This window comes from Corvus hawaiiensis, chromosome 20 (genome assembly GCF_020740725.1).
Source record: "Corvus hawaiiensis isolate bCorHaw1 chromosome 20, bCorHaw1.pri.cur, whole genome shotgun sequence".
In the NCBI taxonomy this organism is placed as follows: Eukaryota; Metazoa; Chordata; class Aves; order Passeriformes; family Corvidae; genus Corvus; species Corvus hawaiiensis.
In genome coordinates this window covers 3,353,330-3,366,547 of record NC_063232.1, presented here as the reverse complement: position 1 = coordinate 3,366,547, position 13,218 = coordinate 3,353,330, and the positions used below count along the sequence as shown (strand labels likewise).

The following is a 13,218-nucleotide window of genomic DNA, read 5'->3' as shown; positions in this document are numbered from 1 at the left end:
CAGCATCTTATTTATAGCCTATTTATGCACTGAGCAATGCAAATGCTGTCCCAGCGATAAATTAATTCCTGACATGCAATGCAAAAGGAACAGCAGTGCCAACAGCTACCCAGAGAAATGGAGAGGCTGTTCCAGCAGGGATATCTGCTCCTCTCCAGAGCCTTCCAAGCCACAGAGACCTGAATAGAAAAGTGCTGCTTCCAAATACATGAGTTTTGGACACCCACAGCAGAGACCCCTAGCCTGTCCCTACACCTGGAGGGACCCATGGGGTTTGGGATGGGATGGAATGGGTGACCCCATTGCACAGACACTCTCCCAGCCTGGGACTCCATGGGGAAAGCAGCCACAGCCCTGCTCCCCTACTGCTCCCAGGGCAGCAGCATGGCCAAGAAATCTGGATTCATAACAAAAAAAGGATTACTCTGCCTGGCATCTGCATTTCACCTTCCACCCGGCAAAACCATCCTCCTTTGCGAGGACCATTAATTATTTAGAGCAATGAATTTTTCAGCAGAAAGGGGTCTTGTGAAGCAGGCTGGTTCCTCTCTTGTGTGAAGCATATTATTTTTAATGATCTAGGTTCTCCTTAATTGTGGTAGCTCAAATCCCCTAAAAACTCACAGTTCCTGCTGGAAACAACTGATGAGGCACTCAGACTGTTAATCCCCACAGAGAGGTGTGAAGGTCTTTTTCAGGACGAAGTGACAGGAACAAGGCACAAACAGGATGGGTGCAGGTGAGTGCTAAACTGGCAGAAGAGCTGGTCTGGTTTGGCAACAAGACTGAAGGGTCTCAGGGCTGGCACCACCCTGATGTGCACAGGGGTGGCCAAAAACCAGAATCCAGCCAGGCCTTGGCAAAAGGAACACATGTCTTGTTGTGAATAAATGTGAGGAAATTCATGTGGGCAATAGGTGAAGGTGAATGGTGAGGTTTGGTTGCTGCTACATGGGCCAGGAATGCTGAGCCGCTGAATGGCTGCCAGGCAGCTCTTGGGGGCAGAAGGGGTGGCAGGGGCACAGCTGCCCCAAAAATAGTTGACAGTAGAAAAGGACACACCTCTGCTCTTTGTCTGGCTCCCACATTCTGCGGGGGTGCCACGGCCAGAGCTGCCTGAACACAAGGTGTGTGCTGACATTATCTGCCAAAACACTGCATATGCTCTTGGAAACCAGAAATTTTGCTTTTGTCATAACCTTTCCAGGGCCTCAGCTGGGATTTATCCCAAGTGCTCCTGCCCTGTACTGGAATTGCTCCTGCAGATCAAAAAGCTGCTTCCAAAGAGAAATAATAAGGTTTACGTTTGAAGAAGTCCATGGAGCAAAGGTACCAAAGAACAGCAGCTAAAATTCTCTCCTTCCCACCATGCAGTACCTCCCTCTCTCCTCCTGTTTGTGCCTGTTGCATCTTGAGCAGAAAGGAGAGGATGCAGGAAACAGATGCAAAGGCTGAAGCCCAAAAATAGATAGGGTGGGGAGGAATAACGGGGATGCAGGAGGCTGCCTGTGAGAGCCCAGCTCAGGCAGGGAAGGAGAAAGCCCATTCATCCCAGCACAGAGCACAGCTCCCGGCGCAAATCCTGCCAGGGAGGAGCAGGGCTGCCCATCCCCATCCCTGGGCATTGCTGACCCCTGTCAGTGCCAGGGAGATGCCCCCAGGGAGCCCAGCAGCCCGGGGCTCTGAGCAATCCCGCCTCTGCCACGCTGGGAAAAGACATAAAACCGTGTCAGATTTTCTGCTCCCACTCCCAGGGAGATTAATTGTTTATCCCCAAACAAATTAATCGTCCCCTGGTGGGACTGTAAATATGCCTTTATGTAGCGTAATAAATTCCGATTAACAGCAATCCCCTGCCCGTTATTTTAGTGTTTTACAGGTCTGACACATGCCATGGCTGGGCCATTCACTAAGCAATACATCTGCTGAAGATGCTGTTTCATTCACCAGAAAAATCAAAATTAAAATGTCACATAATGGCTGTCCTGGGAAGAATTCCTTAATAACCCTAATGAAAAGTTTAAAAAAGTTAACTCGTCTTTGAAAGCCAGAATTAAAGCAGGAAGGGGGAAGGGAAAATAAACCCTCCAGTCCAATGTTTAGTGCTGAGAAACAGTACCTGGTGTTTGGTTCAGCAGAGGTAAACCAAGCTGGCAAAGCTCCTGCCATCACTATGAACTGAGTCATGATGCACATTAGTTTATTAATTTAATTTATTAATTGGCTCTTGACCACCCCCAGCAGCTGCCATCCTGGATGGGACCTGTGGTACCCTGAGCAGCAGGCTGAGGGCAAGGTTACAGACTGCTGGGGTGTTCCAGCCCTGCTCAGATGCTTAAGCACCTTTGGAAATGGGGGCAGAAAATAAATGCCCTAAATAACTGGGAAATAAAGCCACAGGCTCAGTGAGAAAAAGAAAGTGAAGGTCACAGCGTGTCTGGCTTTTTGGGGGTATCTGTTGAGAGAAAATATCTAAGAAACCCCAAATGAGCTGGAGAAAAACTGTAAAGTCAACTGTAAGAGAAGAGGTGGCAAAATTAATCCAACCATTTTCATTTTTAAATGCAGCCCTTTCCCATCAGAGCTCTGTGTTTAAATATTCATTATGGGAATTTGTTTTGGGGTCAAACTGCATAGTGCTGTACCTGCAGAGATAGGAACTGAATGAACACCAAGATTTTAACCTTGTTAAAAAACCAAATCAGTGCTGGTTGGAGGTGCTGAGTGGGGGACCCGAGCTTTGGGATTTTCAGGAATGTTGGCAGGACCCGGGAGGCCAATGCAGGTGGGGGCAGGTGCCTTCTCTGCCTCCTCCTCGGGCAGAGGCGCCGGGGATCTCGGTAAAACTCAGGAATCTCCACCGGGGAGGCGCTGCGTGCCGGGGTGGGCGGATGGAGCCTCGCAGCTCGCTCGTATTTCCCCCACACGAGGCACAGAAACAAACAGCCGCCATCTGGGCGGCATTAACGCGACGGCCGGGAAGAGGATCCCACACATCCCACACATCCTCGGCTTCTCCTCCCCGGCAATTACCTTCCTTTGGGCGCCATCTGAGAGCTTTCTCCTGCCTGTTTGATCTTCCTTCTCCATCCTGCTCCCATAAAATGACATCCCTGCCCAGGAGCGCTGGGAAGTGCCCAGTGTTATCCGATCCCCAAACCAGGCAGTACCGCGGAGCTCCGGGGGTGATGCCACCAGGGAGGTGGCTGATGTCTCAGTCCCCTGAGCTGGGATGTTTTGGGCTGAGCCACACGGATGCAGAGGAGGCACTGAGGCTCTAGCCCTCATTTCTTCCCCTTCAAATGGGGGATTTGGGGGATGGGGACCTGCCCACACCACAACGTGCGCAGGGGGTGCCTCTGCCCAGCCGAGATTTAGCTGCTTTTGCACAAAATTCAGCACCACCTCCACTAAAACAAAGCTCAGCCAGTCCTGGCCTTCCAGGCAACTTTTCCACTTTCCAGCTAATCAGGATATTCAACAGAACACCAGAGGGGTTAATGCCCAAACTGATTCAAGGTGGGGGGGAAGGCATTTTTTTAATTAGAGAGAAAATAAGAGACAGATAGTACGTCTGATGAATTATGGCTGTCTCTCTTTCAGTGCCATTGCATCTGGGGATGCTGGAAAGCAGTTCCTAATGGCACTGCTTTATCTAAGAGGATGATGGATAGTAGTGAAAGAGAGAGAAAAGGGGAAAAGTAAGACATTAGCACATCAATGGTGTGCCTGTGACCTCCATCAAGGGATTCGAACCAACTTAATGAAATTTTAATTAGGCAGCAAGCAGAGCACTGTGCTGGGTACCCGATCAGCCCTCCTTCCCCTCACTCTGTTATTATCCTTCTCCGGGATAAGCCCTTTCCTGGCGCTGGCAGCCAAGCCGGGCTCATCGCCGTGGCCAGGGAATGCCCCGCGGGTCACACAGCTCTCCCATCTGGCTTTTCCTCACAAAGCCAGAGGAGGAGCCCGAAGGGAGTGGGATTTGCCGGCTTAAGAGGATGGAGGGAATGTCCCACTGTCAAAAGGTCCCTGCCGTGTCCCTGCCAGCCTGGGGCAGACTCTGCTCTGGGCCCTGCAAACGGGAAATGCAACGCTCACCCCAGAATGTCTCTGGTGTGCCCAGAGGATGCCCTTCCCAAGGTGTAGAGTCCAGGATTTGCTCTTGTGGAGGGGGTGTGTGGGCAGGTGACCCCGTGTGACCTGACCATCGCTGTCAGGAGTGGCCACAGCTCAGCTGAGCCCCGGCTGCTGCCCAGCCCTGGCCCTGCAGTCCCGGAGCTGACACCACCTCTTTGTTTCAGCAAAGCAGCTTCCCTCTCCCTTTGAGAGCAGAGAACAGAACTAATCCTGAGAGCAGCCTGGCTGCATTTTCAATCAACTTGACCTCCCACGGCCCACCCTTAAGCTGGTCCTGTCTCAGCACCCCTTTCAGCCCAGCTTAGCAGAGAGCAGGTCAGTGAGTCCTGGTGATGGTTTGTGACTCGGGCGCGGAAACATGGGGCCAACAGCCCAGGAAGTAGAGTTTCCCCCAACATCAGGTATTTTCTGTCCTGTTAATGTAGGTCAAAAAGCTCTGGGTGGCTGATGAAAGCAGATAAAATCTGCTGCGGGGTAATGTGTGTGAAGGTGGTGATGTCAAGAATTCCTTACACTTAGCCCTTACAACTCTCGCCAAGGTTGTGTAAGTGCAATTAAAAATCAAATGGACTGGCAGACAGAGTCTGGTCTCTTGGGAAGTTCTTAGGATGAGGAGCTAAAAGTTGATTTTCTGATAATCCTAAGTTAATGCGCTGGCCTGATACAGGACTCTGGAGGCAGAGCAGACTCTGCCTGAGAGCCAGCACACACTCGAGTCCCTGTTGGGGTCACACTGCATCTCTCCCTTATCCCAGAGCCTGTGCTAGAAGAGGAGTGACAGATTTTCCACAGAGTGACAGATCCCTTCCCATCTCCACGAGCACTCCACGTGCTTTTTCACTGGGATCAGGGCTGCTGTGTAACTACTCCGCAAACCCAGCCCCAATGGGCAAACCCCAGATGACATCAGGAACTCAGGGCTGAACTGACATGGTGAGAAACCAGCAATAGAGATTTCTGAAACCCTTCAGCATTTCCTAATAAAAGGGTAAGCATGTTTATTGTACATTTTCACTAAGCTTTGCTGAATCTTTTTAAAACCCAGGAAAGACCCACTAAAGGAACTGCTGGGGTTGTGCAAAGCCCCCCCTGTCCTGAGCAGGTCATTTTAGGCTCTGCTCCAGGATGCTCCATAGGCAAATGGTCCATGTGGTTGTAACCTGAATATCATGGGCTGATCAGCTTCTTAGTTATTTTAGATTACATGCTTGGCAAAGCCTGAAAATAATTGGAGACTATCTGGAAAAATAAAAATAGAAATTTGAAATGTGGCAGCAGTAGCTTCCGAAGTGCAGCACTGAGACAGGAGCCCATGAGCCAAATGCTCCCACTGAAAGAGAAAATAAATTAGCTGAGGATGAAGCACTATTTTGCACGTACATGGTGATCTGGCACCAGGAAAAAGAAAAGTCGTGAGATGCAATGAAACAGCTCAGAGCTCAAAAGTTCACCTGTTTTTTCATTTGGCCTCCCAGGAGCAATCCCCTTCCCCCACGGTACCTGCACCTCTCTAGCCCTCACAGCTCCAAGTCCTCCCACAACATATTCTTCTTTCCTTTCACTGTCTGTGTAAGGGCCTCACTCACAAACTGGCTGGGCCATATCACCATCACCATCCTTTCTCCTCTCTGGCTCCAGCCAAATCCTCTCCAGTTTTCATCAGCTCCTGCAAAGGTCTCAGCTTGTCCACAACATCTGCAGCCATCAGGAATATTTTATTATATCCCACCCCATCAAATAACAATCATGATGCTGAGCACAGTGCAAAGCCTCAGCAGCACTAACAGGGTTAAATTAAAGGTACCCATGATATTAGAGAGCTGCAAAGTAATTATGAAAGGAAGCAGAAAAAAGCCAGCAACTCTAAGCAGACATGAAGGCCCTCTTAAGAGAAGAAAGGCATGTTAATTAACCTCCAGACATGATTCAAAGCATCATTTGTAGCATGATTAACATAATCCCCCAAGTGCACACACAACTGGCATTAACGATCATTTGCAGGACTGAACGCTCCCCCACCTCTTCAACAAATCGGCACATTGGAGCAGGGAAACCCTGGAACAGCACTGAGCCTGCACGCTGCAGAAACAAAAAGAACAATGTTCCCCAGGGATGGGCATCCCGGCTGCTCCCACCCCTGTGCGCTGCAGGTGGGCGTCCTCCCCAGGTGTGCTCTCAGCATCCTCCCAACGTGTGCTACCAGCTTCACTCTAGAAGAGCTCCTGAGCCCCGCATCAGCTTTAGCTCCCTTTGCCTCCGGCAGCCCCAGCTCCCACCCTCCTGCCAGCAAACTCCACTTCAGCAAACGCTGGAGGCTCTTTTCAGGAGCTCCCAGATTCCTGTCCACGTTCGGCTTTCACTTAAAGAGAGAGCTGCCCATCAGATCGCTGGAAAGATTGGAAATGAACGTCACGGCTCTGAAAGCAAAGAAAAAAGAGCCGCGATTTCCCCAGCTCTCCAAAAAGGAGAGAAATCTCCTGCTTGAACTCGTGGACAGGGTTCCCAGCACTCGACTCCCCCCGTGTTGAGCACTGAGGCGTGCGGGCTCGGAGGCTGCTCATGCAAGAAAGCCAAAGCTGTCGCCTGCCTCAGCAAAGCTGTCAGAACTATTTTATTATATTCCAGCCCATCAAATAACCATCACAACAGGTATTCTCCCCCTCATCATGGCAGAAAGCTGGTAAGGGAGCACTTTCCTCTGAAAGAATCTGCACTGTTTGTTGTTCATTAATTACTTGGGTGGTATTAATAAAGGCGACATGGACTTGTCACCAAAATGCCCTCTAAATTCCCCTCAGTACTGTGATTATTCATCTCTTCCACAGCCCAAGCTCAGGAACTCAGAGACTTTGTGCTACATTATATTCTGGATCTCAGTGTGTTCAGAGACTGAAGCTTGTTCAAATGAGTCACTGCTGAGCTTCGTTCTTATCTTTAAAGTTTGTTATTGCTTGGAAGTGTTTATCTGCATCACATTTGCAAAAACATCTGAACAAAGGCCAGCCCGTGGAAACAAGAGCATTTTTGCACCTTTTTATATAAATAGGAAGGAGTTGATACAGCTGGTTCTTTTTGCAATTCACAATATTTGTCTCTAATGCCAATTTTAAGGACCGTGATGGGATTTAAGCAATCACACGCAGACCTGGTGTCCTGGGAGAGATAACAGCGCAGCTCCATGGCAGGCTGAGAAATCCAACTGCTGACACCCTTTGTGCCGGGCACAGCCACGACTTCCCGGGGATCCAGCCCCGGTTTGGGGATCCTGCCACACAGTGACCTGGAGAGAGTCCAAGCTCGTGTGTTCTGAGCAGAGCCAGGGAAATCACACTCACAGCCTCAGGGTAAGAAGCTAAGAACGAAGGGAGAGGAGGGAGAAAGGGCAGGGGCAAGCGGGCGGTGGGATACCGGGCCGGGCTTTGTGCGGTCCCTGCACACACCCAGTGTGACGGGCGGCTCTTTGTCACCCCGGGACACCACAGCAAGCCCGGGCCCCATGGGGCACCGGGGAGGTCTGGGCCTCCTTCCTTCCTTCCTTCCTTCCTTCCTTCCTTCCTTCCTTCCCAAAAGTGAAGGGCATCCCCGCGGGTGGTCAGGCAGGGGGACAAACACGGACCCCCACATCCAGGCTCGATTTGTGGATCCACGTGTCTCAGGGGCAGCAGTTCCAGCCACCTCCCTGCTCCCCCCTGCACAGCAAACTCAGCCGGCAAGTGATGCTCAGTGCCCCGCTGGGAAGCACAGAAACCTCTCTGGCTCCTCCCTGACTCCCTCCCGCACACCCAGCAGGAGCCTGCCCGGGCAGGGCGGGGGGATTTGGGGCCCCGGCAGGGCAGGGTGGCCGGGTCAGCCCCGCGGCACTGCCGGGGCCACGGCCGGGCCCTGCACCGCGGCCACGCTGGGGCTGCACTGACCACCAAGCTGGCACGGGGGTTCCATGCAACACCCCAAGAACCAAAGCATCCCAAAAAGGGATGTGACCCCACAGGGACCACGGAATACCCAAGAGGTGCTGAGGAGGTGCTCAGAAGCAGGACGGGTGGGATGCAGAGGATGAAAAGGATGCTGGAGAGAGCACGGGAAGATGCAGAGGATGCTCGAGGGCAGCATGGGGGATGCAGGGGATGCCGGGGATGCCTGGGATGCTCTGGGCAGGACAGGGATGCTGGAGCAGGTCTGGAAGACAGGACAAGGGATGACAGGGGACCTTAGGGACGTGAGGAGGACAGAGGGATACTGGAGAGCCTGGGGCAGGTCTGGGGGGATGCCAGCAAGTGATGGGGTGACACCGACGAGCCCAAAGCAGGTAAGGGGAGGATGCAGGAGAAGTGATGGGGGATGCCGGGGAGCTCGAAGCAGGCGGGGGGAGATGCCGGGGAGGTGACGGGAGATGCCGGGGAGGTGATGAGGGATGCCGGAGAGCCAGCAGACACGGGGGATGCTGGGGATGTGATGGGAGATGCCGGGGAGTCCAGGGAAGGGCAGGCGAGATGTCGGGGAGCTGACGGGGGCTGCCGGGGAGCCCGGGAGAGGCGGTGGGGGTGCCGCGGCGGGGAGGCGCTCACCTGCCAGGAACCGGAGGGGATGTCTCCGAAGCCGCCGGGGCCGGCGGAGCCGTGGCAGCCGCGGGGCGGCCCGGCGCAGCGCCAGAGCAAGCCGAAGCCGGCGGCAGCGCGGCCGGGCGGCAGCAGCCAGGCCGGCGAGAGGAAGGCGGCGGCGCAGGCGGCCAGGAGGCCGGCGGAGAGCAGCGCCCAGAAGCAGCCGACGCCGCTGCACATGGTGCGCCGGCGGGGCAGGGAGCCCGCGCCCCGCGCCGCCCCCGCGCCCGCCACCGGCACCGGCACCGACAGCATCGGCGGCGCGGGGCGGCCGGCGGGGCCGGGCGCGGGGCCGGCAGCGCTGCCCGCGCCCCTGCGCGCTCCCTGCGCGCTCCCTGCGCGCTGCCTGCGCCGCCCCCCCCGCGGGGCGCGGCTGAGGACGGGCGCGGTTGCGACACCCGCGGCGGGCGGGGGGAATCCGGGGCGGGGGGAGCGGGGTCACCTGCGCGCACGGTTTTGGGGGGGTTTCACGCCGTTTCTCTGCCCGCTGCAGGCGGCGGAGCGGCCCTGGAAGAGTCGGGTTATTCCTGCGGTTAATTACCGGCGGTATTTTTAACCCTCCCTCAGGGCCCGCAGACGGCGATGCTGCGGCTCCGCTCCTGCAGCTCTCCCGGACAGGGACACGCGTGGGGAATGCGGGGCTCAGGGGAACTCCTCACAGCCCGGGTGTCACCGCGCGGGGGATTTAAACCCTCCGTGGCAGGGAGGTCTCGTACTCGGGGTCTGCTCGCTCGGGCAGCGTTATCGTCTGATCCCGCAGGTTTCTCCAAGGTGTTGGAGGCAGAGTGGGGGAGCGAGGCAGAGCGGCTGCCCGGGAGCCTGCGTTTACTCGAGGTGTAAAAGCTGCGCCTCCCAGTGCAGATGGATTTTTATAACAGTCATTCTAAAAACTTCACGGATCAGGTTGTATTCCTGCTAAACCTCACGGTGGCTGTGCGGCAGATTGATGTCTTATGCTTGTGCCTCGCAGATTTTACGGGGTTCTCTCGATCTCCAGGAGCTGAGCTGTTCCCCCGAGCGCTCCCACGTACATCAGCCGCCAAAAGAATCAGATCCTTTTTAAAATGTAGCAAAAAATATCTTTATCCTGCGCTATGTCCTCGGGCGGGTTTCGGGCACTTACTGCCGATATCGCTGAAACAGTTAAAGACATTTGGGCAGCTTTTCGTCAAAAAAAAAAAAAAAAAAAAAAAAAAAAAAAAGAGGTTTTCCTTTAGATCCGGAATGCATTGGTTGGTGTTTTAAGCGCAGCGCTTGGAGAGAGCTCCGAGCCCTGGGAAGCCCGTGCGGATCCCAGCAGCAGAAGCCGGGGGCTTGGCACCCTCTCCTGGTGTGCGCCCGGAGTGCTGCGGCAGCAGCCGGGCTGCCCCGGGAGCCAACCGAGGGCAAATCATCCGCTCCTATAGCTGATCTCACGGGCAAAGCCTCCGGGTAACGCGCTGCGGTTCTGTCTGGATGCGGCGTTTTGGCTTCACGGGGGTGTGTCTGTGTCTCGCACTTAGAAATGCCGAGGATTCTGCTCGTCCTGTGACTGCAGGAAAGTTTTGAAGGGACAAAATGACATTCAGCCTTGGTTTTTTCCCCATATCTCTGGTTTGAAGAAATACTCGACTGCTGTCATGTGCTGCATCGCTTCTTGTACTCCTTGAGGCATCAAGAAAAACATAAGAGGGGGAAAAGGGAAGAATGGAGAAACAGAAGATGGTCTTAAACTAGATTTTTTTTTTTAACTTTTAACTTTAACTAGATTATTCTTTTTCAAGTATTTATGACACCACAGAATGCCCAAGAACTTGGGAAAAACACTGTGGATTGGAGAAAGTCATCTGAGGTGAGTTCCACACAGCGCTGGCAATGCCGTCTGGGCAGAGAGGAGGTGCCAACGAGCCCGTTTGCTTTCACTGGTTCGGAATAATTCCAGAGTGGCTCCAAAGCCCTGCAGAAAAGGCTCCTTTCCTACAGGAGCAGCCCGCGGCGGGGCTGGGAAGAGCTCAGCACCTGGTGTGGGGGATTTTCTGTTTTCTGCTGCTCCGTGCTGCTTCCCCAGAGCTCTGCTGTCCTGCATATCTGCAGCAGCAGCTCACCAACACAGCTCTTCCTGCTGGGCATGAGCCTTTTTTTAACCTTTTAACCCCAATTTTACACGTCAAACCTCGAATTTTATCTCACCCATTGAGAATCAGGTAGAAACTCTTTACCCCTTGCTTGTGACCAGACACAGAGGAAAAACTCTCCCTCCTCGGGCATGTGCTCAATGGAAGGAGACAGGGAGGGATTGCAGTGTTTTAATAAAAGCAGTTCCTTTTTGCCAGGCTGGGACATTCCCAGGAGAATTCCCTTCTTTGAAATGCTCAGCACAGTCGGGAAGCAGGTACCAACCCTCCCGTTCCCATGAGGGTTAATGGACTGAGGTCAGCCACAGCCAAATTTACCAGGAATTTTGTGTGTGCATGCAGACACTTGTTTTCCCATTAAAGAAAAAGAATTAGGACAAAAATACAAGCCTCTAGTTGAAGGTGCTGTGAGTTTTCGGCAAAGACATCTTTGATTCCTTATGTGTTTAGGACATTAGTATTTATTCCAGAGTAAGATCTCAGCTGTTAAAGCCCTTACTCATATAATTTTTGGTATTTGTATTCCCGAAGTAGTGAGAATTCTATACATGAGAGAGAATCCCAACATCACATGAATAAATGGACTGTCCCAAAGATGGGAGAAGTGGAAATGGCCTCTAATGTGTTTTTATGCTGTAATTGAGCAGAGCAGTGCCCTGCGATTAATTATCAAAGGCAACAAAGTCTTGTTCTGCTTTATTATATCTGTCCAAACAAGATCATTCCATTCAGATCTTTTCAATATTAAAGTTTGCTTATTTTTCTAGCTGTGGAGAGGAAAAAATCAGGCAGTGAGACAGATTTTTTTATTTGAATATTTTAATTTAGGGAGGAGTCCCTCAGCTTCTCTGACATTGGCCAACCTGTGTCCTGAAGTCATATTTAACTGGTTGCTCAGATAATTAAACTGTCATGTTCTGTTAAAGACTCCAGCACCTGCTGTCACTCACTTCCAGTTCAGATCCAGGTCCAAGGCTGAGTGAGCAACTCTGGATTGGAGCTTCAGCCCTTCTGCATCCCCAAAAATGAGAGAAAATTTTAGTCCAGGGAAGATAACTCATGTCAAACTCTTGTGTAAATCATTGCATCCTTGTTCAACCCCCATGTATACCCTGAACCCCAAGAGGACTGGGTGCAAAATTTTTGGCAGAAGATATTAATTTACTGTTCCCTGAATCATCCCATTCTTTCCAATTTACTCATCTTTGGAATGTTTTAGTCTATTAGCAGTCTCTGAGGTTATGTGCCAATTAAATAAGTCCATTCATTATGCAGAAACCATATAGAATAGTTCCTTATGCTCCAGCCAGCCTCTGGGCATGTGTACAGAACTGTATCAAAGAGCATCAGTTAACAAAAATAATATCAAAAGAGCAAATGCATTTGCTACAGGGTGTTGATCAGCGGCACCATCCCGCCCAGGAGACAGCTCCATCCCAGCCCTGGAAGATCCCCATATACCTTTTATACCATTTACAATTTATGAGTCTTAATTACTGAGTGTTTGTAAAGAGCTTTGCAATGCTTGGATGAAAGATGGTGCAGAAACTCACACAATGATTATTAATTACATCATTTTCTCGTGGCTCAGGCAGCACGGGCAGGACAGGTACACGGCAGAGGGGTGACACTGCATCGAGCCGGTGTGACACGAGGGTGGCAGAGCTGCCCTCTGGCTCTGTGCCTCAGTTTCCTCACACACAAACCAGAATTTATAATCACAGTCTTTACAAAGTGTTCGTAAAGCTTTTAGATCAGAGATCGGCTCCTCAGAGATCAACCTTAGCACTGTGTCAGAGTGACAAACGTCCTTGGTAGCTGAGGGAAGAGCAGATTTGGGAGGATGATTAAGAGGATTTTTGTGGCAGGATTCGGGACGCAGACGGAACCGACTTATCAGACACTGATTCCCAGCGCCCGGCGGTGTCCCCACGTCCCGAGCAGCCTGGCAGGGATTTCTGGTTTTGCTGCCCCCGTGTCCGGGGGTTGCCGTGGAACGAAGGAGCCGCCGCGCTCCCGGCACCGCGTGTCCGGCACGCACCGGGCACTGCAGAGCCCTCAGACCGCGGGCGGGAGCTCGGACAGGGGCGATGGGTGCCCGGCTGTCCATGCGTCCCTCCGTCCGTCCGTCCGTCCCCTCTGCTGCGGCTCCCACGGCCGAAGGGGGCATTTTGGGACACATCCCCGAGGTCCGCAGGGCACCTCGGCCCTCACGGCCCTGCCACGGCGCTCGCCCGCCGTCCACTGCTTTCGAGACTCTGTCCCCTGCCCTCGGGGCTCTCAAATTGCCGCAGCGTCCCCAGCTCAACCCGCCCTCACCCAGGACGGCCGAGGGCGCCTCACGCCGCGCGCCCAGCCCTGATCAA

At 52.9% G+C, this 13,218-nt stretch overlaps 1 protein-coding gene and 1 long non-coding RNA gene across 3 annotated transcripts in view; one reads left to right on the top strand and one right to left on the bottom strand.

Moving 5' to 3' along the window:
• The window catches only part of LHFPL7 (LHFPL tetraspan subfamily member 7), a 56,849-nt gene extending 47,847 nt beyond the window's left edge, over positions 1-9,002 (bottom strand). The window contains exon 1 of the mRNA XM_048324512.1: positions 8,706-9,002. Coding sequence (XP_048180469.1) covers positions 8,706-8,993 — 288 coding nt within the window. The 5' untranslated portion in view covers positions 8,994-9,002. The remainder of the gene's footprint in view (positions 1-8,705) is intronic.
• On the top strand, positions 6,097-11,463 carry LOC125336206. 2 transcript variants are annotated; one of them, XR_007207699.1, is made up of 3 exons: positions 6,097-6,820; positions 7,252-7,484; positions 9,499-11,463. It is a non-coding gene; the product is annotated as an uncharacterized LOC125336206 (long non-coding RNA). The 2 variants fall into 2 exon arrangements; XR_007207698.1 differs by having other exon boundaries at positions 6,097-7,484.
• The last annotated feature ends 1,755 nt before the right edge of the window (positions 11,464-13,218 follow it).